Genomic DNA, 25,198 nt, shown 5'->3' on the forward strand with positions numbered 1-25,198 from the left:
GACAGATCGAGAAGGATGAGGGGGGATAGTTTACCATGGTCACAGTCACATAGGATGTCATTTGTGACTTTGATAAGGGCCATTTCAGTACTGTGGCAGGGGCGGAAACCTGATTGGAGGGGCTCAAACATGGAGTTGCGGGAAAGATGGGCACAGATTTGGGAGGCAACAACACGTTCAGGGACTTTGGAGAGGAAAGGGAGGTTGGAGATGGGGTGGTAGTTTGCAAGGACAGAGGGGTCAAGGATGGGTTTTTTGAGGAGGGGGGTGATGACGGCAGATTTGAAGGGGAGGGGGACAGTACCTATGCTGGTATTTATGCTCCACATGAGCCTCCTCCCACCTTACTTTATCTAACCCTATCTACATATCCTTCTATTCCTTACTCCCTCATGAACTTATCTAGCTTCCCCTTAAATCCATCTATGCTATTTGCCTCAAGCATTCCAGAGATTTGTCTAAAAAGTGATGATAACTAAAATGTGTATTAGAAGGAGTGACTAGAGAATGGCAGATTGTTTCTGGCAGAAAGGATTAAATAACTTTGTTTCAGCAATGCATAGAGCAGGAAAAGTGTCAAAGAATTTGTTGAGCAGAAATATTATGGGAGATCAGGAAATGATAGATGTATTAAAAAAAAATTCACATCACTCTTCATGAATGAAGATTATAGACAAGTTCCAGGACCCCTAAATATAATCTTAAATTTCTAAAGCAGCTACTGGTCTCTGTTATACAGGAAAGACCAGTAAAACACATGTGATGAATAAATTCAAAGCAATTTTGTATCTACAGGACATCTTAATCATTTAGGACATATCGATTGTCAGCCATGCCTTAGTTGGTAGCACTCTCGCCTCTGAGTCAAAAGATTGTGGGCTTAAGTCCCACTCCAGAGACTTGAGCATATAATCTAGACTGACACTCCACTGCAGTACTGAGGGAGAGCTGTCGTTTTTGGAATGAAATGTTAAAAGTGACTGTAGATGCTATAATGGACATTGTGTGTTGGGAATGTCCATTACATTTTTTCTTCATCTACTGAACAGGTATCAGCCTGTGCTCAGTGGGTCCACTCTCACCTCTGAGTCACTTGTCGGAGGTGCCGTCTTTCGGATGAGGCGTTTAACCGAGGCCCCATATGCCCTCTCAGGTGGACATAAACGATCCCATGGCGTTATTTTAAAGGAGAGCAGGTGAGTTCTCCCCGGTGTTCTGGCCAAAATTTATCCCTCAACCAACATCACTAAAACAGATTATCTGGTTATTATCACATTGCTATTTGTGAAACCTTCCTGTGTTTCTTAAATTACACAGTGACTACACTTCAAAAGTGCTTTATGCCTGTAAAGCACTTTGGAACAGCCTGAAGTCATGAAAGGTGCCTTTAGAAATGGATGTTTTATCTTCCTTAAACAGGAAGTGATTTCAGTTTGTAACGTAACCTAGAGCTCGTCATCCTTAGCATCCATACTGTTCATCAGTCTGTGTATTTTTGTGTTTGTAATTGGAACTGATAACAGCCGCAGTATCTCACCTACACCGAGGACATATGGTAAATTACCAGATGAATGCATTTACAAACAGTGTGAATTTGTTGCAACATCCCTGATAGCGAGATACAGAATTTCATCTCTGCAAATCTCACACAAGGCGGTGGTTTGGTGATGGGGAAGGATCTGTGCTCACTCCAGAATCCAAAGCATGACGCAAAATCATAATATCATGACGTGCATTAAAATGAATCTCTACCCTACCCTGTGTCCCATCGCAATCTTCCCCCCGGGCCTAGTGCTGACTATCCTTCCTCTCTCATCCTACCCAGACCATCTATCTCCACCATCTCAAAGAACATCTCAAATCACTGTAAGCGATCTTCATTGAATATTTTTCCTCATCTCCGACTCTCTTAATTTATCCTCAATCAATTTCTTTACGTCTCGGTCCAATTCTCATTCTTTGAGTTCATTTCAATTTCTCGATCTTATGCCGTTACGTATTTTACTTCCTAAACATTTATGGGGAAGGGTTTTAAATGGGTTAATATCTCTGTTAGTAGCAGACAAAGGAATTTTCTATGTATGCACTGAAGCATGATAATATTGTACTGTGCGATTCCACCCCATTGGGTGATTGGTTCCTCTATACATACTGTGCTATCCAATGTCTTTAGTCATCTCCGTTTTACAGTTTAGTTGCTGACTCAGTCACCAAAGTTAACTTTATTTAATCAGCTGTGACAGATAGCTGTTTATATCCTGTATGTCATAGCAACAAATGACCTCAATCAACTTTCCCCCAAAGCATTCCTTAGCAACCAATACGTTTCAAGGCAACGAGATTCCTTAGCAACAACGAGCAAAAATTATAAATGAGAAGAAAATTGAAAATGCACTTCAGGAACAATAAACGTGCTAGAAACATGAGTCCCAGTATGGTATTGTATGTAACAGTAATCCAGAGGCCTGGACTACTAATCCCGAGTTTCTACAGTTATATAAAAAGAAAAAGGGTGGCTAAGGCAAACGTAGGTCCCTTAGAGGATGAGACCGGGAAATTAATGGTGGGAAACATGGAGATGGCAAAAATGCTGAACAAATATTTTGTTTCAGTCTTTACGGTAGAGGACACTAAGAATATCCCAACACTGGACAAACAGGGGGCTCTAGGGGGGGAGGAGCTAAATACGATTAAAATCACTAAGGAATTGGTACCCAGTAAATTAATGGGATTCAAGGCGGATAAATCCCCTGGACCTGATGGCATACATCCTAGGGTCTTGAGGGAAGTGGCAGTAGGGATTGTGGATGCTTTGGTAATAATTTTCCAAAATTCTCTGGACTCGGCAAAGGTCCCGGCAGATTGGAAAACTGCTAATGTAACACCCTTATTTAAAAAGGGTAGTAGGCAGAAGGCTGGAAATTATAGACCAGTTAGCCTATCATCTGTGGTGGGTAAAATTTTGGAGTCTATTATTAAGGAGACAGTAGCGGAACATTTGGATAAACATAATTTAATAGGACAAAGTCAGCATGGCTTTACGAAGGGGAAGTCATGTCTGACAAATTTGCTTGAGTTCTTTGAGGACATAACGTACAGGGTGGATAAAGGGGAACCAGTGGACGTAGTGTATTTAGACTTCCAGAAGGCATTCGACAAGGTGCCACATAAAAGATTATTGCTCAAGATAAAGAATCATTGGATTGGGGGTAATATTCTGGCATGGGTGGAGGATTGGTTATCTAACAGGAAGCAGAGAGTTGGGATAAATGGTTCATTCTCGGACTGGCAACCAGTAGCCAGTGGTGTTCCGCAGGGGTCGGTGCTGGGTCCCCAACTCTTTATAATCCATATTAATGATTTGGAGGAGGGGACCGAGTGTAACATATCAAAGTTTGCAGATGATACTAAGATGGGAGGGAAAGTGGAGAGTGAGGAGGACATAAAAAACCTACAGGGGGATATAGACAGGCTGGGTGAGTGGGTGGAGATTTGGCAGATGCAATACAATATTGGAAAATGTGAGGTTATGCACTTTGGCAGGAAAAATCAGACAGCAAGTTATTATCTTAATGGCGAGAAACTGGAAAGTACTGCAGTACAAAGGGATCTGGGGGTCCTAGTGCAAGAAAATCAAAAAGTTAGTACGCAGGTGCAGCAGGTGATCAAGAAGGCAAACGGAATGTTGGCTTTTATTGCTAGGGGGATAGAATATAAAAACAAGGAGGTATTGCTGCAGTTATATAAGGTATTGGTGAGACCGCACCTGGAATACTGCATACAGTTTTGGTCTCCATACTTAAGAAAAGACATACTTGCTCTCGAGGCAGTACAAAGAAGGTTCACTCGGTTAATCCCGGGGATGAGGGGGTGGACATATGAGGAGAGGTTGAGTAGATTGGGACTCTACTCATTGGAGTTCAGAAGAATAAGAGGCGATCTTATTGAAACATATAAGATTGTGAAGGGGCTTGATCGGGTGGATGCGGTAAGGATGTTCCCAAGGATGGGTGAAACGAGAACTAGGGGGCATAATCTTAGAATAAGGGGCTGCTCTTTCAAAACTGAGATGAGGAGAAACTTCTTCACTCAGAGGGTAGTAGGTCTGTGGAATTTGCTGCCCCAGGAAGCTGTGGAAACTACATCATTAAATAAATTTAAAACAGAAATAGACAGTTTTCTAGAAGTAAAGGGAATTAGGGGTTACGGGGAGCGGGCAGGAAATTGGACATGAATTTAGATTTGAGGTTAGGATCAGATCAGCCATGATCTTGCTGAATGGCGGAGCAGGCTCGAGGGGCCGATTAGCCTACTCCTGCTCCTATTTCTTATGTTCTTATGTTCTTAAAGTGAGCTCAAATCCCACCGTGGAAGTTTGAGAAATTGAATTTAGTTTAAAAAAAAATCTGGAAATAAAAAGGAAGTATCAGTAAAAGTGACCATGAAGTTGTCGGATTGTGGTAAAAAGCCAACTGCTTCAGTAATGTCCTTTAGGAAAGGAAACCTGCCGTCCTTACCCAGTCTGGCCTATAGGTGACTCCAGTCCAACACCAACTCAAGTCACTCAGTTGTATTTTTTTTATTCGTTCATGGGATGTGGGCGTCGCTGGCAAGGCCAGCATTTATTGCCCATCCCTAATTGCCCTTGAGAAGGTGGTGATGAGCCGCCACCTTGAACCGCTGCAGTCCGTGTGGTGAAGGTTCTCCCACAGTGATGTTAGGAAGGGAGTTCCAGGATTTTGACCCAGCGACGATGAAGGAACGGTGATATATTTCCAACTCGGGATGGTGTGTGACTTGGAGGGGAACGTGCAGGTGGTGTTGTTCCCATGTACCTGCTGCTCTTGTCCTTCTAGGTGGTAGAGGTCGCGGGTTTGGGAAGTGCTGTCAAAGAAGCCTTGGCGAGTTGCTGCAGTGCATCCTGTGGATAGTACACACTGCAGCCACTGTGCGCCGGTGGTGAAGGGAGTGAATGTTTAGGGTGGTGGATGGGGTGCCAATCAAGCGGGCTGCGTTGTCCTGGATGGTGTCGAGCTCCTTGAGTGTTGTTGGAGCTGCACTCATCCAGGCAAGTGGAGAGTATTCCATCACACTCCTGACTTGTGCCTTGTAGATGGTGGAAAGAGTTTGGGGAGTCAGGAGGTGAGTCACTCGCCGCAGAATACCCAGCCTCTGACCTGCTCTTGTAGCCACAGTATTTATATGGCTGGTCCAGTTAAGTTTCTGGTCAATGGTGACCCCCAGGATGATGATGGTGGGGGATTCGGCGATGGTAATGCCGTTGAATGTCAAGGGGAGGTGGTTAGACTCTCTCTTGTTGGAGATGGTCATTGCCTGGCACTTATCTGGCACGAATGTTACTTGCCACTTATCAGCCCAAGCCTGGATGTTGTCCAGGTCTTGCTGCATGCGGGCTCGGACTGCTTCATTATCTGAGGGGTTGCGAATGGAACTGAACACTGTGCAATCATCAGCAAACATCCCCATTTCTGACCTTATGATGGAGTGAAGGTCATTGATGAAGCAGCTGAAGATGGTTGGGCCTAGGACACTGCCCTGAGGAACTCCTGCAGCAATGCCCTGCGGCTGATATGATTGGCCTCCAACAACCACTACCATCTTCCTTTGTGCTAGGTATGACTCCAGCCACTGGAGGGTTTTCCCCCTGATTCCCATTGACTTCAATTTTACTAGGGCTTCTTGGTGCCACACTCGGTCAAATGCTACCTTGATGTCAAGGGCAGTCACTCTCACCTCACCTCTGGAATTCAGCTCTTTTGTCCATGTTTGGACCAAGGCTGTAATGAGGTCTGGAGCCGAGTGGTCCTGGCGGAACCCAAACTGAGCATCGGTGAGCAGGTTATTGGTGAGCAAGTGCCGCTTGATAGCACTGTCGACGACACCTTCCATCACTTTGCTGATGATTGAGAGTAGACTGATGGGGTGGTAATTGGCCGGATTGGATTTGTCCTGCTTTTTGTGGAAAGGACATACCTGGGCAATTTTCCACATTGTCGGGTAGATGCCAGTGTTGTAGCTGTACTGGAACAGCTTGGCTGGAGGCGCGGCTAGTTCTGTAGCACAAGTCTTCAGCACTACAGCCGGGATGTTGTCGGGGCCCATAGCCTTTGTTGTATCCAGTGCACTCAGCCGTTTCTTGATATCACGTGGAGTGAATCGAATTGGCTGAAGACTGGCTTCTGTGATGGTGGGGATATCAGGAGGAGGCTGACATGGATCATCCACTCGGCACTTCTGGCTGAAGATGGTTGCAAACGCTTCAGCCTTGTCTTTTGCACTCACGTGCTGGACTCTGCCATCGTTGAGGATGGGGATGTTTACAGAGCCTCCTCCTCCCGTTAGTTGTTTAATTGTCCACCACCATTCATGACTGGATGTGGCAGGACTGCAGAGCTTTGATCTGATCCGTTGGTTGTGGAATCACTTAGCTCTGTCTATATCATGTTGCTTCCGCTGTTTAGCATGCATATAGTCCTGAGTTGTAGCTTCACCAGGTTGGCACCTCATTTTTTGGTACACCTGGTGCTGATCCTGGCATGCTCTTCTACACTCCTCATTGAACCAGGGTTGATCCCCTGGCTTGTTGGTAATGGTAGAGTGAGGAATATGCCAGGCCATGAGGTTACAGATTGTGCTGGAATAAAATTCTGCTGCTGCTGATGGCCCACAGCGCCTCATGGATGCCCAGTTTTGAGCTGCTCGATCTGTTCTGAATCTATCCCATTTAGCACGGTGGTAGTGCCACACAACATGTTGGATGGTGTCCTCATTGCAAAGACGGGACTTCGTCTCCACGAGGACTGTGCGGTGGTCACTCCTACCAATACTGTCATGGACAGATGGATTTGCGACAGGTAGATTGTAGAAAACCATTACAAAGAACAACTTGCAGTGGTTCAGGAAGTAGGCCCACCAACATCTTCCCAAGGTAACTAGGGATGGGCAATAAATGCAGGCTTTGCTAACAATGCCCAGATCCTGAGAATAAATCTTAAAAACCTGTGGGCCAGGGAAGGTATAGCACTCCCACAAAAACATTACTCAGGAGTTTTGCTGGTGTATTTGCTTATTGGAAAAGATGATATTGGTAGCAAAGACTGAATGCAAAATGAGGGAATCCGAATAACTTATCAGTTGTGTTGTTCCTATTTGCTAATGACACAGGTCCCGCATTCAGTAGGCTGTTACAAATTCGGGTCTGCCGCAGATTTCTATTGAGGTTCAGTCATTAGTCGCTCCCCTAAGTGGTCTGGTCACCATCCGCTGCCAAAACCAGCATCCATGCCTTTGTCACCTTCTCCAGACTGGACTATTCCAACGCCCTCCTGGCTGGCCTCCCATCATCAAACCCTTTATAAACTTGAGCTCATCCAAAACTCTGCTGCCCCTATCCGAACCCACACCAAATCCAGTTCATCCATCACCCCCGAGCTCGCTGAAATACATTGGCTCCCAGTTCCCGAAGGCCTCACAATTTAAGATTCTCATCCTTATTTTCAAATCCCTCCATTGCCTTGCCCTCCCTATCTCTGTAACCTCCTCCAGCCCTACAACCCTCAGAGATCTCTGCGCTCCTCCAACTCTGGCCTCTTGTGCACCTCCGTTTCCTTCGCCACACCACTGGCGGCTGTGCCTTCAGCTGTCTAAGCCCTATGCTCTGGAATTCCCTCCCTAAACCCCTCCACCTCTCTCATCTTCTTTAAGACGCTCCTTAAAAACTGCCTCTTTGACCAAGCTTTTAGTCACCTTTCCTAATATCTCCTTCTTTGGCTTGGTGTCCGTTTTTGTTTGATTACACACCTGTGAAGCACCTTGGGATGTTTTACTATGTTAAAGGTGCTGTATAAATGCAAGGTGTTGTTGCAGGCTGACTCTCACTCCCAGTGTACACTCCCAGGTCCCACAGCCAAGCAAACAGATACAGGGCCAGTGAGAGTCAGCCTCCAACAACAACTTGCATTTATACAGCACCTTTAACATAGTAAAACATCCCAAGGCGCTTCACTGGAGGGCAATCAGACCAAAATTAACAGGGCCACTTAAGGAGAGAGAACTCCCTTGTGATCTGAACCAGTTTTTCACATGAACTTCTTCAGTCTCTCTGAAGGCAGACCGAGGTAAACACTAGGTTCAGTTGGCAAAACATACACAACACTCAGCATGATGGAAGTTACTTGGCACAATCGACACCACTTCCATCTGCATACTGTTACAAAAATAGCCGCTCCAGTGGCTCGTTTAATTTAACTCGAAAGCATAGTCTAGTATGCTGTGTTATCACCGAGAACAGCGGTTCACTCCCTTCGGAGCATCTCGCTGCTGGACTGACTTTTTGGAATATGATTTGTTTAAAAGCCTCTCTCTCCTGACCCACAGAGATCAAAACATTAGTACCACAGTGCTCGATGTCTTCCTGAATGGCCAGACATTTCTAATGAATTAGCCATTGTTTGCGATCTGTGCAAAACAATTGCCCTTCCCACATTTAAATCACCTCTCCTCTGCCAGTGGATGGCCAGTTCAGTGTGGAGCTGTTTGGGAAAAGGACTCCCTTTCAGGCAAGTTTCTGACCCAAAACGCAAATTAAAATCACTTATGTCTAAGCTCTTTTCATGAGAAAATGGCCAAAACTGTGAATTATGGGTATTCTGCAGTTAGTGACTCACCTCCTGACTCCCCAAAGCCTCTCCACCATTTACAAAGCACGAATCAGAGTGTGATGGAATACCCTCCATTTGCCTGGACCGGTGCAGCTCCAACAACACTCAAGAAGCTCAACACAAACCAGGACAAAGCAGCCCGATTGATAAACAGCCTATCCACAGGCTTAAACACTCATTATCCCTCCCCCACCACTCCACCGGCACACCATGACTGCAGTGTGTACAATCTGTAGGATGCACTGCAGCAACTCGCCAAGGCTTCTTCGACAGCACCTCCCAAACCCTGACCTCCACCACCGAGAAGGACAAGGGCAGCAGGTATATGGAAACACCATCACCTGCACGTTCCCCTCCAAGTCAAACACCATCCCGACTTGGAAATATATCACCGTTCCTTCATCGTTGCTGGTTCAAAATCCTGGAACTCCCTTCCTAACAGCACTGTGGGAGAACCTTCACCACACGGACTGCAGAGGCTCAAGAAGAAGGCTCAGTGGCAGGAAGCAAAGGGTAATGGTCGACGGGTGTTTTTGCAACTGGAAGGCTTTTTCCATTGTGGATCCACAGGGCTCAGTACTAGGTCCCTTGCTTTTTGTGGTATATATCAATGATTTAGACTTAAATGTAGGGGGCTTGATTAAGAAGTTTGCAGATGATGCAAAAATTGGCCGTGTGGTGGATAATGAGGAAGAGAGCTGTAGACTGCAGGAAGATATCGATGGGCTGGTCAGAAAAGTGGCAAATGGAATTCAATCCGGAGAAGTGTGAGGTAATGCTTTTGGGGAGGGCAAACAAGGCATGGGAGTACATAATAAATGAGAGTATACTGACAACTGGTAAATAAGGTGGTTAAGAAAGCATACATGATACTTTCCTTTATTAGCCGAGGCATTGAATATAAGAGCAGGGAGGTTATGCTAGAACTTATAAAACACTAGTTAGGCCACAGCTGGAGTACCACGTACAGTTCTGGTCACCACATTACAGGAAAGATGTGATTGCACTAGAGAGGGTACAGAGATTTACGAGGATGTTGCCAGGACTGGAGAATTTTAGCTGTGAAGAAAGATTGGATAGGCTGGGGTTGTTTTCTTAAGAACAAAGGAGGCTGAGGGGAGATTTAATTGAGGTGTATAAAATTATGAGGGGCCTCGACACAGTGGATAGGAAGGACCTATTTCCCTTAGCAAAGAGGTCAATAACCAGGGGCATAGATTGAAAGTAATTGGTCGAAGAATTAGAGGGGAGTTGAAGAGAAATGTTTTCACCCAGAGGGTGGTGGGGGTCTGGAACTCACTGCCTGAAAGGGTGGTAGAGGCAGAAACCCTCAACACATTTAAAAAGTACTTGGATAGGCACTTGAAGTGCCGTAACCAACAAGGCTACAGGCCAAATGCTAGAAAGTGGGATTTGGCTGGATTTTTAAAAAAATTCGTTCATGGGATGTGGGCATCGCTGGCGAGGCCGGCATTTACTGCCCATCCCTAATTGCCCTTGAGAAGGTGGTGGTGAGCAGCCTTCTTGAACCGCTGCAGTCCGTGTGGTGACGGTTTTCCCACAATGCTGTGAGGAAGGGAGTTCCAGGATTTTGACCCAGCGACAATGAAGGAACGGCGATATATTTCCAAGTCGGGATGGTGTGTGACTTGGAGGGGAACGTGCAGGTGGTGTTGTTCCCATGCGCCTGCTGCTCTTGTCCTTCTAGGTGGTAGAGGTCGCGGGTTTGGGAGGTGCTGTCCAAGAAGCCTTGACGAGTTGCTGCAGTGCATCCTGTGGATGGTGCACACTGCAGCCACTGTGCGCCGGTGGTGAAGGGAGTGAATGTTTAGGGTGGTGGATGGGGTGCCAATCAAGCGGGCTGCTTTGTCCTGGATGGTGTCGAGCTTCTTGAGTGTTGTTGGAGCTGCATTCATCCAGGTAAGTGGAGAGTATTCCATCACACTCCTGACTTGTGCCTTGTAGATGGTGGAAAGGCTTTGGGGAGTCAGGTGGTGAGTCACTTGCCTCAGAATACCCAGCCTCTGACCTGCTCTTGTAGCCACAGTATTTATATGGCTGGTCCAGTTAAGTTTCTGGTCAATGGTGACCCCCAGGATGTTGATGGTGGGGGATTCGGCGATGGTAATGCCGTTGAATGTCAAGGGGAGGTGGTTAGACTCTCTCTAGTTGGAGATGGTCATTGCCTGGCACTTGTCTGGCCACTTATGAGCCCAAGCCTGGATGTTGTCCAGGTCTTGCTGCATGCGGGCTCGGACTGCTTCATTATTTGAGGGGTTGCGAATGGAACTGGACACTGTGCAATCATCAGCGAACATCCCCATTTCTGACCTTATGATGGAGGGAAGGTCATTGATGAAGCAGCTGAAGATGGTTGTGCCTAGGACACTGCCCTTAGGAACTCCTGCAGCAATGCCCCGGGGCTGAGATGATTGGCCTCCAACAACCACTACCATCTTCCTTTGTGCTAGGTATGACTCCAGCCACTGGAGAGTTTTCCCCCCGATTCCCATTGACTTCAATTTTACTAGGGCTCCCTGGTGCCACACTCGGTCAAATGCTGCTTTGATGTCAAGGGCAGTCACTCTTACCTCACCTCTGGAATTCAGCTCTTTTGTCCATGTTTAGACCAAGGCTGTAATGAGGTCTGGAGCCGAGTGGTCCTGGCGGAACCCAAACTGAGCATCGGTGAGCAGGTTATTGGTGAGTAAATGCCGCTTGATAGCACTGTCGACGACACCTTCCATCACTTTGCTGATGATTGAGAGTAGACTGATGGGGTGGTAATTAGGCAGATTGGATTTGTCCTGCTCTTTGTGGACAGGACATACCTGGGCAATTTTCCACATTGTCGGATAGATGCCAGTGTTGTAGCTGTACTGGAACAGTTTGGCTGGAGGCGCAGCTAGTTCTGGAGCACAAGTCTTCAGCACTACAGCTGGGATATTGTCGGGACCCATAGCCTTTGCTGTATCCAGTGCACTCAGCCATTTCTTGATATCACGTGGAGTGAATCGAATTGGCTGAAGACTGGCTTCTGTGATGGTGGGATATATCGGGAGGAGGCCGAGATGGATCATCCACTCGGCACTTCTGGCTGAAGATGGTTGCAAACGCTTCAGCCTTGTCTTTTGCACTCACGTGCTGGACTCCACCATCGTTGAGGATGAGAATGTTTACAGAGCCTCCTCCTCCCGTTAGTTGTTTAATTGTCCACCACCATTCACGACTGGATGTGGCAGGACTGCAGAGCTTTGATCTGATCCGTTGGTTGTGGAATCGCTTAGCTCTGTCTATAGCATGTTGCTTCCGCTGTTTAGCATGCATGTAGTCCTGAGTTGTAGCTTCACCAGGTTGGCACCTCATTTTTAGGTACGCCTGGTGCTGCTCCTGGCACGCTCTTCTACACTCCTCATTGAACCAGGGTTGATCCCCTGGCTTGTTGGTAATGGTAGAGTGAGGAATATGCCGGGCTATGAGGTTACAGATTGTGCTGGAATACAATTCTGCTGCTGCTGATGGCACACAGCGCCTCTTGGGTGTCCAGTTTTGAGCTGCTAGATCTGTTCTGAATCTATCCCATTTAGCACGGTGATAATACCATACAACACGTTGGATGGTGTCCTCAGTGCGAAGACGGGACTTCGTCTCCACGAGGACTGTGTGGTGGTCACTCCTACCATTGCTGTCATGGACAGATGCATTTGCGACAGGTAGATTGGTGAGGACGAGGTCAAGTAATTTTTTTCCTCACCACCTGCCGCAGGCCCAGTCTGGCAGCTATGTCCTTCAGGACTCGACCAGCTCGGTCAGTAGTGGTGTTACCGAGCCACTCTTGGTGATGGACATTGAAGTCCCCCACCCAAAGTACATTCTGTGCCCTTGCTACCCTCAGTGCTTCCTCCAAGTGGTGCTTAACATGGAGGAGGACCGATTCATCAGCTGAGGGAGGACGGTAGGTGGTAATCAGCAGGAGGTTTCCTTGCCCATGTTTGACCTGATGCCATGAGATTTCATGGGGTCCAGAGTCAATGTTAAGGACTCCCAGGGCCACTCCCTCCTGACTTTATATCACTGTACCGCCACCTCTGGTGGGTCTGTCCTGCCGGTGGGACAGGACATACCCAGGGATGGTGATGGAAGAGTCTGGGACGTTGGCTGAAAGGTATGATTCTGTGAGTATGGCTATGTCAGGCTGTTGCTTGACTCGTCTGTGGGACAGCTCTCCCAATTTTGGCACACGTCCCCAGATGTGAGGAGGATTTAGCAGGGTCGACTGGGCTTGGTTTGCCTTTTTCGTGTCCGGTGCCTCGTGGTCCGTCCGGTTTTATTCTTATTATGACTTTTTTTAAGCAAGATTTTACAACTGAGTGGCTTGCTAGGCCATTTCTGAGGGCGATTAAGAATCAACCACATTGCTGTGGGTCTGGAGTCACATATAGGCCAGACCGGGTAAGGACGGCAGGTTTCCTTCCCTAAAGGACATTAGTGAACCAGATGGGTTTTTACGACAATCCGGTAGTTTCATGGCCACAATTACTGATACTAGTATTTTAATTCCAGATTGTAATTAATTAATTGAATTTAAATTCCCCAGCTGCCGTGGCAGGATTTGAACTCATAACTCCAGACTATTAGGCCTCTGGATTACTAGTCCAGTACCATAACCACTTTGCTACCGCACCCTGGATCGCTCTTTTTTGGCCAGCACAGACATGATGGGCCGAATGGTCTCTTTCTGCACCGTAAATTTCTCTGATTCCATTATTCTAAGATGACTCACCACCACCTTCTGAAGGAGCAACTAGGGATGGGCAACAAATGCCGGCCTTGCCAGCGACAACTGCATCTCGAGAATTTAATAAGAATAAAACCGGACGGACCACCCGGCATCGGACCACGAGGCACCGGACACGACAACGGCAAAACACCAAGCCCAGTCAACCCTGCAAAGTCCTCCTTACTAACATCTGGGGACTTGTGCCAAAATTGGGAGAGCTGTCCACAGACTAGTCAAGCAACAGCCTGACATAGCCATACTTACAGAATCATATCTTTCAGCCAACTTCCCAGACTCTTCCATCACCATCCCTGGGTATGTCCTGTCCCACCGGCAGGACAGACCCACCAGAGGTGGCGGTACAGTGATATACAGTCAGGAGGGAGAGGCCCTGGGAATCCTCAACATTGACTCTGGACCCCATGAAATCTCATGGCATCAGGTCAAACATGGGCAAGGAAACCTCCTGCTGATTACCACCTACCGTCCTCCCTCAGCTGATGAATCAGTCCTCCTCCATGTTGAGCACCACTTGGAGGAAGCACTGAGGGTAGCAAGGGCACAAAATGTACTCTGGGTGGGGGACTTCAATGTCCATCACCAAGAGTGGCTCGGTAGCACCACTACTGACCGAGCTGGCCGAGTCCTGAAGGACATAGCTGCTAGACTGGGCCTGCGGCAGGTGGTGAGCGAACCAACACGAGGGAAAAACTTACTTGACCTCGTCCTCACCAATCTACCTGTCGCAAATGCATCTGTCCATGACAGTATTGGTAGGAGTGACCACCGCACAGTCCTCGTGGAGACGAAGTCCCGTCTTTGCAATGAGGACACCATCCAACGTGTTGTGTGGCACTACCACCGTGCTAAATGGGATAGATTCAGAACAGATCTAGCAGCTCAAAACTGGGCATCCATGAGGCGCTATGGGCCAACAGCAGCAGCAGAATTGTATTCCAGCACAATCTGTAACCTCATGGCCCGGCATATTCCTCATTCTACCATTACCAACAAGCCAGGGGATCAACCCTGGTTCAATGAGGAGTGTAGAAGAGCATGCCAGGAGCAGCACCAGGTGTACCTAAAAATGAGGTGCCAACCTGGTGAAGCTACAACTCAGGACTACATGCATGCTAAACAGCAGAAGCAACATGCTATAGACAGAGCTAAGCGATTCCACAACCAACGGATCAGATCAAAGCTCTGCAGTCCTGCCACATCCAGTCATGAATGGTGGTGGACAATTAAACAACTATCGGGAGGAGGAGGCTCTGCAAACATCCCCATTCTCAATGATGGCAGAGTCCAGCACGTGAGTGCAAAAGACAAGGCTGAAGCGTTTGCAACCATCTTCAGCCAGAAGTGCCGAGTGGATGATCCATCTCAGCCTCCTCCCGATATCCCCACCATCACAGAAGCCAGTCTTCGGCCAATTCGATTCACTCCACGTGATATCAAGAAACGGCTGAGTGCACTGGATGCAGCAAAGGCTATGGGCCCCAACAACATCCCGGTTGTAGTGCTGAAGACTTGTGTTCCAGAACTATCTGCACCTCTAGCCAAGCTGTTCGAGTACAGCTACAACACTGGCATCTACCCGACAATGTGGAAAATTGCCCAGGTATGTCCTTTCCACATAAAGCAGGACAAATCCAATCCGGCCAATTACCGCCCCATCAATCTACTCTCGATCATCAGCAAAGTGATGGAAGGTGTCGTCGACAGTGCTATCAAGCGGCACTTACTCACCAATAACCTGCTCACCGATGCTCAGTTTGGGTTCCGCCAGGACCACTCGGCTCCAGACCTCATTACAGCCTTGGTCCTAACATGGACAAAAGAGCTGAATTCCAGAGGTGAGGTGAGAGTGACTGCCCTTGACATCAAGGCAGCATTTGACCAAGTGTGGCACCAAGGAGCCCTAATAAAATTGAAGTCCATGGGAATCAGGGGGAAAACTCTCCAGTGGCTGGAGTCATACCTAGCACAAAGGAAGATGGTAGTGGTTGTTGGAGGCCAATCATCTCAGCCCCAGGACATTGCTGCAGGAGTTCCTCAGGACAGTGTCCAAGGCCCAACCATCTTCAGCTGCTTCATCAATGACCTTCCCTCCATCATAAGGTCAGAAATGGGGATGTTTGCTGAAGATTGCACAGTGTTCAGTTCCATTCGCAACCCCTCAGATAATGAAGCAGTCCAAGCCCGCATGCAGCAAGACCTGGACAACATCCAGGCTTGGGCTCATAAGTGGCCAGACAAGTGCCAGGCAATGACCATCTCCAACTAGAGAGAGTCTAACCACCTCCCCTTGACATTCAACGGCATTACCATCGCCGAATCCCCCACCATCAACATCCTGGGGGTCACCATTGACCAGAAACTTAACTGGACCAGCCATATAAATACTGTGGCTACGAGAGCAGGTCAGAGGCTGGGTATTCTGCGGCGAGTGACTCACCTCCTGACTCCCCAAAGCCTTTCCACCATCCACAAGGCACAAGTCAGGAGTGTGATGGAATACTCTCCACTTGCCTGGATGACTGCAGCTCCAACAACACTCAAGAAGCTCGACACCATCCAAGATAAAGCAGCCCGCTTGATTGCCACCCCATCCACCACCCTAAACATTCACTCCCTTCACCACCGGCGCACTGTGGCTGCAGTGTGTACCATCCACAGGATGCACTGCAGCAACTCGCCAAGGCTTCTTCGACAGCACCTCCCAAACCCGCGACCTCTACCACCGAGAAAGACAAGGGCAACAGGCACATGGGAACAACACCACCTGCACGTTCCCCTCCAAGTCATACACCATCCCGACTTGGAAATATATCGCCGTTCCTTCATCGTCGCTGGGTCAAAATCCTGGAACTCCCTTCCTAACAGCACTGTGGGAGAACCGTCACCACACGGACTGCAGCGGTTCAAGAAGGCGGCTCACCACCACCTTCTCGAGGGCAATTCGGATGGGCAATAAATGCTGGCCTCGCCAGTGACGCCCACATCCCATGAACGAATAAAAAAAAAATTAATAAAAACAAAATGATCTGCTTATAAATCAGGAGTGCTCAAACTCGAACCTATGGCCCTGGCACCCTGGACCTTAAAGCACAGGTTAACTGAGTCCTGTTTGTGCTTCCATCTCTTCTTTGCTGGTTTGTCCTGTTTACATTCTGTGGGCTGAGAGATTTGGAAAGGGCTGTTCTCAGCTCTGTTGCCTCATTGGTGGATAACTCCCAAAGCAGAACAACAGATCAGCAACTTTGAGAGATATGCAAATAACAGGAATAGGGAATGAAACTTTATCTGTTGCTCCTGAGGCTTCATAGCATTCACCCACCTGACAAAGGCAAAACAGTATGGACAGCCCTGCTATAAGTGTTACATGGAATAAATGTCACTATTTCTTATTCCATGCGGCAAGTTTATTTTAGTCTGGATTATTGTAAAATTCACAGGCGTTTAAATGCTGTGGGTGGAGGTAGAAAACAGAAAAGAGTTTTGGGCAGGGTGTAAAATGGCTGCTGATTCGCTATCGCCTGTGTTGGGCTGTTGCCAGAGACCAATTTCACTCCCTTTCTGTTATTACCACCATGTTCCTGACATCCAGTGTTGCTCTGGTGAGCAGAACGATACTTCAAAGTTAAAAAGCCTCCTGCAAATCCTGAAACTACCCCTCACTTTTCAGCTGTCCCACAGCAAGCCAGTCCTGCCTGAGGCCTGCTGCTACCCCAGCCTGAGGCCTACTGCAGACATTATCCTCCCCTATCCCCGGAGCAGGTTCCCTGGCACAGGGATTACTCCTGTCAAAATTATTATAATTAGGCTGGCCCAGGAAACTCTTCAGGGATCAACAACAGCCGTATCGGGTGGGCACAGAACCCACTAAGCTGACTTTCCCACGAACCGGAAAGCCTTGCACAGAAACTCACTGGCAGCCAAAGCATCAATGGCTATGGGGTAATATTTCTGTGGGGATTCTCCCGATCTACGACTTTCCTGCAGAGTTTAAGTCGAACTTCCGCCAAATTTACTCCACAGGAATTCGACCCCGTTATATTTTCATAACCTACCGTGGAACTCATTTAAAACTTCTGGCTCACTCAATCTTTGGCCCTCTTAAAATTGCAAAATCAGAATAATAATTTATGGCAGTGAATGTTTTGTTTATTAAACCATGGCGCAGATTTAGTCCATACATATGTGTATATTTTATGAGGTTTACTCATGGAATTTATATCACCACAGTTAGCTAACTAAATAAAGTGATTAATCCAGTGTCATCGCCAACAACAAGCTTGTCGACACTGAATGGGGGTAATTTTGACTTTGGGCAATTGAGTAAAATGGGTGCTATCGAATCAGCTGCCCGTTTATACATCTCTCCCCATTTTCATTTCCATTGACTTCAAAGTTAGAATTGCCCCCAATATAAATTAAGCAGCAGCTTCAAAGTCTTCAAAAGAACTATCAGTACGTACCTCAGGGCTTCCCATGTGTCTTCACCAAACTTTTCCACGACCAGAGATTTCAGGCAGGTGTTAATGAATCCATACTGAAAAATGAAAATATGTTTACATTGTGTTGTATTATTCTGTTCATTTTGTAAAACTGATGACTATGTTACAATGTAAGATGACTGGCTGCCTTAACTTTGACTTACCTATTACATACCTATTGCACTGACCGCCTTCATCATTGGTTGACCATGATCGGAGCTCCTGTGACTGTCCTCCACACCTAAGGCAGGGTCTTGAACCCTGGTGTTGTGTTTGGGACTGTCCGCGGTTGCTCTATCGTTGACTCGTTCTGTACTGCGGCTGCGTCACCCCTCGCAGGTTGTGGGCGCCCGTTCACTAATTCAAGGATGAGCTCATCCACCTTTCGATGGCGTTTCTTCCGTCGAGGGTCCCAATCCCCTCCTCCAGGAGCTCGTCTGACTAAAGCCAGTGGCACTTTGGTCAGGTGTTAAAACCTGTGGCCCGTGACTGGTCAATGCCGAGTGTCAAGTGGAGGTTAAGTAACTCGGACACCTCCAGAAACGCTGTTGCATCAGTACTGGGAGTTCCAAGGGGTGATTGCACGATCCTGCACTCCCAACGGTGAGGAGACGTGCACAGGTCAGAAATCGGGCCTATGATCTTGTAGCCTTATCTCTGACCCATCTTTCCTGAGAGCATGGCTCCTCACCAGAGGTTAGCGAGTGCAGAATCACCCTTACCGGGTACAAGAAGAGAGATTAGTATCAACAACAACTTGTATTTATATAGCACCTTTAATATAGGAAAACATCACTGAGGCATAATTAGAAATAAATGGTAAGGATGCAGTATAGTTCAAAAAAATAGCTGTGACTATTTACTCATGAGAATGAACTATTAAATCTAATTTCTTTACTTGTTGGTGGTTTCTAATGTGTTTATGTTTAGCCTGTTAACATGTTGCACTGGTGACCAGTAGTCATAACCTCCATTAATAGAATGTCCCAGTGTTCCCATTAACAAGTTGCAGGCGTGTCTGAATTTTAGTTTGGTTATTATATTGTTTTTTCATATTTACAGAGTGTAGGCGCAATCTTTTAATTTTGTGCTCCCAGTGAGGAGCCTAAACCATCGGGAGCACGTATCAGAAATTGTCCATCAATTACTTTAAATGGTCAGAAAAAAACCCATGGGATAATTCTCACCTTCACCTACCTGATTTTCATCCCATTGAAATCGCCCATCCCCGCCCTCCCTCCCCTCCCCTCCATTGCAGCCACACAGGGGTTCAGACATAGGAACAGGAGTAGGTTATTCAGCCCCTTGAGCCTGTTTTACCATTCAAACAGATCATGGCTGAGGCACAGAGAAAGTGGGTCGAGTGCTTCCCTGTCGGGACGAAGGAAAAATTGGACCCATCCTCCGCGTGCTTCCTTATGGCCACTTAACAACCTTGGTGAAGATTTTGGAGCATGTCACCCATTGGGCCGCAGGTGGTGTATGTCCCAGAGAAAACGGGGGCACGAGCAGTAAGCAATAAAGGAGTGAGTTTAACCCTCAGCAAAACAAGAAATTATAATGCTCTACTTTCCTTGCTGCTTCTCATGGTAAAGTTAAGTCCTCCATTAAAGCTCAGCTTTGAAAACACCTTGAGCATGACAGAATTATTAATGAGTACTAGCAGATCTCTCGTGGCATTGCTCATTGTAGTCTGGGACTGAGAGCACACTTTCTGACGCTTGTCACAACAGCCACTAAGCAATAACGGATTGCCCTTCGCTGTTACACTGAAGCAAATTTACTGAAGCAATTTGACGGGCATGAGGTAAAAGTATTTCACATCTTACTGATACTGAAAGGTACAGGCCTCACTTACTTATTAACCACTTGACCTAACTTTCTCAAGATGCAAATAACTCTCTTTGTTCCTCCCTCCTCATTAGCTCTTAATCTCATTGATATACATTCTAAAATATACTTATTTTCCCTGCCCTCAATAGTGAGTTTCTAGTATTTTGCTTAAATTTCAAATACTTTTATTTATTGGCTCAGTCTTCTCTCCTCCCTTCCTGAAGCCCTTTCTAGCCACGATCTTCATGATTAACGAGATCTCTTTTCCCACCTTTTACTTGCCATGATGGATTTGTATTTGCTGCTAAAACCGAGTTGAGGTTGCCCCGTACCAGGGAAGCTCTTCACCTCATCAAGTCTCCAAGCACAGGTCTGACTGACTGGCTAACGTCAAGTACAGTCACTGAGCTCAGTATCAAAGTGTCTCATATACTTAGAGAGGGTGCAGAAGAGATTTTCCAGAACGGTACCAGGGATGAGAGGCTTCAGTTATGTGGAGAGACTGCAGAAGCTGGGGTTGTTCTTCTCGGAGCAGAGAAGGTTAAGGGGAGATTTGATAGAAGTGTTCAAATTATGAATGGTTTTGCTCGCGTAAATATGGAGAAACTGGTTCCAATGACAGAAGGGTCGGTAACCAGAGGGCACAGATTTAAGGTGATTGGCAAAAGAACCAGAGGCGACATGAGGAAACATTTTTTTTACATAGCAAGTTGTGATGATCTGGAATGCACTGCCTGAAGGGGAGGTGGAAGCAGATTCAATAACAACTTTCAAAACGGAATTGGATAAATACTTGAATGGAAAAAAATTACAGGGCTTTGGGGAAAGATCAGGGAGTGGGATTAATTGGATAGCTCTTTCAAAGAGCCGGCACAGGCACGATGGGCTGAATAGCCTCCTTCTGTGCTGTATGATTCAATACAACCCCCTCTGGACCTGCAAACACACCAGACCCCTGCTTTGACAGAGAAATCAACACCGTTAATTCCTAGTTTTTATTTAACAGCTTAAATCACTGAACAATGTTAAATCTTTTTATTTATAATTTTTTTATCCCCACCGCTTGCACCTCATTGCTGCTATTTGTAAACTTTCTACTGTCATGTGATGCACTCTGGGTATTGTAGTTCCACAGGAGGGGTGAAAACTGCAACTCCCACAATGCATAATTTCTCTCTCGTTTATATACATGCACACACATACACACACAGATGCACTGACACGCACACACATGCACACAAACACACACAGGCATATGCACACATACACATACACACAGATACATGCACTCACACTCACACACACGCACTCACACGCATGCACACATACACACACACACAATGACACACAGACACATGCACTGACACACACACACACACACATACACACACAATTTGTCAACAGGAGCTAGAGCTCCCCATCCCAATCAAAGACCCAAGCTCTGGGGACAGAGTTGAATATAAATCCCAGGCCCTAAAGTTGAGGGGGCAGGCCTATGCAGAGAAAATTTCTCAGAAGCATTTCTAACATATGCACTGACTAACTTTATGGGTAATTTGGTGATTTTTCCAGAATATTCCATATTTAATCTAAATATTAGAACATAAATTTTATCTCCACATGTGGCTATTCAAAGAACTTGAAGGAAAGTGTTTAAGTGGTTTGATTGGTCGGTTTTGTGGTACTTGCTGGTTGATGATTGGTAGCTTTCCTTACCTGTCTGGTGACTAGAACCAGTTTTGAATTGGTTGATATTTATTTCGACCAAGCAGCCAAGCTCAGTGGTTATTTGAACCAAATGTGAGTTCTCCATGAAAGAACTTACCTTTGAAGTGTGACATTTTGAATTGTGACATTTTGAATTGTGACGTCTTTTGAGATACAAACGAATTCATGTTGGATGCAAGGCTTTTAAACATATAACTAGTAGAGGGGTGGAACGTGGGGTCTGTGGTCTCCCAGTGATACTGGTTTACTAACAGTGAATACTGAACAAGCTGACAGCAACTGTAAAACAAGACAGTAAGAATGACAGGAGCAAGAGACTACTCAGATCTGTGCGAGTGTCAGGACTGTAGAAGATGCTTGGTGTGTCAGGGGATGGAGCGCGTGATGGGAAATGATGTTTAACTTGGAAAAGTGCAGCGTTACACATGTGGGCAGGGTTAATATTGAACACACTTACACCCTGCAGAGAAAAGCATTAAAGCAGGTGGAGAAAGAAAGAGATCTGGGTGTCTTAGTGCCTAGATCTCTAAAGGCTCATGAGCATTGCCGTGAGTGAGTAGGGTATTGGGGTGCATTTATTGGATAATTGGCTATAAGACTAAGCATACTATTTTGTCCTTGTACAAGACCTTAGTCAGGTCAGAGTTAGAATATTGTGTCCAATTTTAGTCTCCTCATATGGTGGGTGATATTGAGGCTTTGGAAAGACTGCAGAGGAGGGCCATTAGATTAATTCCCAGGTTGAAGCATCTTAGTTATCAAGATAAGCTAAAAGAGCTGGGACGCTACACTTTAGAGAAACATAGACAATGGAGTGATCCGATCGAGGTTTATAAGATGATGAAGGAATAGATTGTGTTCGAGTTAACAGTTTTTCTCAATTAAATAGATTAGGGAAGATCAGGGGTCAGAATTTTAAGTTATACAAGGCCAGATCTCAGTTAGATGTCAGGAGGTGGTTCTTTTCCCAGAGAATAGTGGAACTCTGGAACAGGCTGCCGGCTCGTACGGTGAATGCCAATTTGCTGAATTCCTTCAAGCGAGAGCTGGACCTTTTTCTGGTTGGGGCGGAGATACAAAAGCTAGGTACTGCATAGAATTATCTGGGCCAAAATGATCTCCTGGGTTAGTTTCGATTGCCATGGGGAGGGTCAGAGAGGAATTTCCCAGATTTTTTCCCTGCAAATTAGCCTGGATTTTTAAAAGGTTTTTCGCCTCTTCCAGGAGATTACATAGTTTTGGGTGGGGTGGGGATTGTATATATTTGAGTATGAGGTATCACAAGTTGTGTGGGATATGCTCGATAGACCAATGGGTCTTTTCCTGTCCGTCATTGTTCATGTGTCCATATGTTCGTAAGAGACATAAGACTGAAATCAGTGAAAGAGAAATGAGTAATGGCGATGTTACAGTTCAGACTCTCCCTCTATATTTGTGATTGCAGCACAATGCAGTTTCCATAGACAGACTGTCACATTTTGGGATTTTTCTGACCATTTTTCCACAGGAAGGAATTTTGAAATGAATCATGTTTAAGTGGTACATTTGAAGTTAAAATGTGTTTGCACAGGTTTAACATTCTCCTTACAGCCATATGTTGCAGCCAACTGAGACAGAGAGGGGTTTATATGTCAATAAACCAGGCACTGAAGCTATGTTTACTCACACATGGAGGGGCGGTAGCCAGTTTATGAACAGGGAAGAAGGGACATCCCACCCACTTCAAACCAGGAACCCTTTTAATTGGATAGTCAGTTACTCACTGCCTTAACTCACTAAACCATTGGTACAGCTCTTAAGCAGTAAGGGAGAAGATTCATAATACTGACGTACTTAATTTCTGCTGCCACAAAATCCCAATTAACATTTGGTAATTCCTGGTATCTGATTAAAAAGAATTTAAAGTGAGAGTTTTGAGAACCACTATTGCAATCTGCCCCTGCAAATCTTCTGCTGATCTCACAAGGTGCTGGGTTGCTAGCTGGGCCTCACATGGAGCTGGTGCATATCAGGGCCTCACAAAATTTACCCCGTACATATTTTCCAACCAACATCTGTCCATAATCAACAATATCCCCATCACAATGAGGAAAGAGAGTTAAAGAAGGTTCTTCAAAAGGAGAAATTAGTGATTTTTTCTGTATCGAATCCTAGCAATGAAGTTTAGTTTAATAGAAGACATTTCTTGACTATTTTGAAAAACTTTAGGACTTTTTGAACGAAGCAACAAACCTGAGTGGATTAGCTGCTGTCCTAATTTTACTTAAATTTACTTTAAAAATGCTTACAGCAGGAAGGAGGCCATTCAGCCCATCGAGCCCGTGCTGGCTCTCTGCAAAAACAATCCAGCTAGTCCCATTCACCTGCCCTTTCCCCGTAGCCCTGCAAATTTTTCCCCTGAAGTCTTTCATCCCTGGAACCATTTGAGTAAATCTTTTCTGCACCCTCTCTAAGGCCTTCACATCCTTCCTAAAGTGCGGCGCCCAGAACTGTACACAATACTCCAGTTGTGACCGAACCAGTGTTTTATAAAGGTTCATCATGACTTCCTTGCTTTTGTACTCTATGCCTCTATTTATAAAGCCCAGGATCCCGTATGCTTTTTTAACCACTTTCTCAACCTGCCCTGCCACCTTCAAAGATTTGTGCACACATACCCCCAGGTGTCTCTGTTTCTCCATCCCTTTTAGAATTGTACCCTTTACTTTATATTGCCTCTCCTCGTTCTTCCTACCAAAATGTATCACTGTTCTCTGCATTAAATTTCATCTGCCACATATTCACCCATGCTAGCAGCCTGTCTATGTCCTCTTGAAGTCTATTACTATCCTCCTCAATGTTCACTACACTTCCAAGTTTTGTGTCATCTGCAAATTTTGAAATTGTGCCCTGTACACCCAAGTTCAAGTCATTAATATATATCAAGAAAAGCAGTGGTACTAGTACTGACCCCTGGGGAACAGCACTGTATACCTTTCTCCAGTCCGAAAAACAACCACTCACCACTACTCTCTGTTTCCTGTCACTTAGCCAATTTTGTATCTATGCTGCCACTGCTCCTTTTATTCCATGGGCTTCAACTTTGCTGACAAGCCTATTATGTGGTACTTTATCAAATGCTTTTTGGAAGTCCATATACACACATCAACTGCATTGCCCTCATCTACCCTCTCTGTTACCTCATCAAAAAACTCAATCAAGTTAGTTAAACATGATTTGCCTTTAACAAGTCCGTGCTGGCTTTCCTTAATTAATCCACACTTGTCCAAGTGACTGTTAATTCTGTCCCGGATTATCGTTTCTAAAAGTTTCCCCACCACCGAGGTTAAACTGACTGGCCTGTAGTTGTCGGGTTTATCCTTACACCCTTTTTGAACAAGAGTGTAATATTTGCAATTCTCCAGTCCTCTGGCACCACCTCCGTATCTAAAGCTGATTGGAAGATTATGGCCAGTACCTCCGCAATTTCCACACTTACTTCCCTCAGCAACCTAGGATGCATCCCATCCGGACCAGGTGACTTATCTACTTTAAGTACAGCCAGCCTTTCAAGTACCTCCTCTTTATCAATTTTTAGCCTATCCAGTAGCTCAACTACCTCCTCTTTTGCTGTGACTTTGGCAGCATCTTCTTCCTTGGTAAAGACAGATGCAAAGTACTCATTTAGTACCTCAGCC

The 25,198-nt window shown here is 46.0% G+C and overlaps 1 protein-coding gene across 7 annotated transcripts in view; it reads right to left on the minus strand.

The window, feature by feature from the left end:
- The window catches only part of LOC137327135 (guanylate cyclase soluble subunit beta-2-like), a 110,785-nt gene that overhangs the window by 82,434 nt on the left and 3,153 nt on the right, over positions 1 to 25,198 (minus strand). For all 7 annotated transcript variants that reach the window (XR_010964369.1, XR_010964370.1, XM_067992618.1 and 4 more), the window contains exon 2: positions 17,943 to 18,016. Coding sequence is in view for 5 of the 7 variants with exons in the window: in XM_067992618.1 (XP_067848719.1) it covers positions 17,943 to 18,016 (74 nt within the window). In the remaining 2 variants the exon portion in view is untranslated. The remainder of the gene's footprint in view (positions 1 to 17,942; positions 18,017 to 25,198) is intronic.

This window comes from Heptranchias perlo, chromosome 11 (assembly GCF_035084215.1).
Source record: "Heptranchias perlo isolate sHepPer1 chromosome 11, sHepPer1.hap1, whole genome shotgun sequence".
Lineage (NCBI taxonomy): Eukaryota > Metazoa > Chordata > Chondrichthyes > Hexanchiformes > Hexanchidae > Heptranchias > Heptranchias perlo.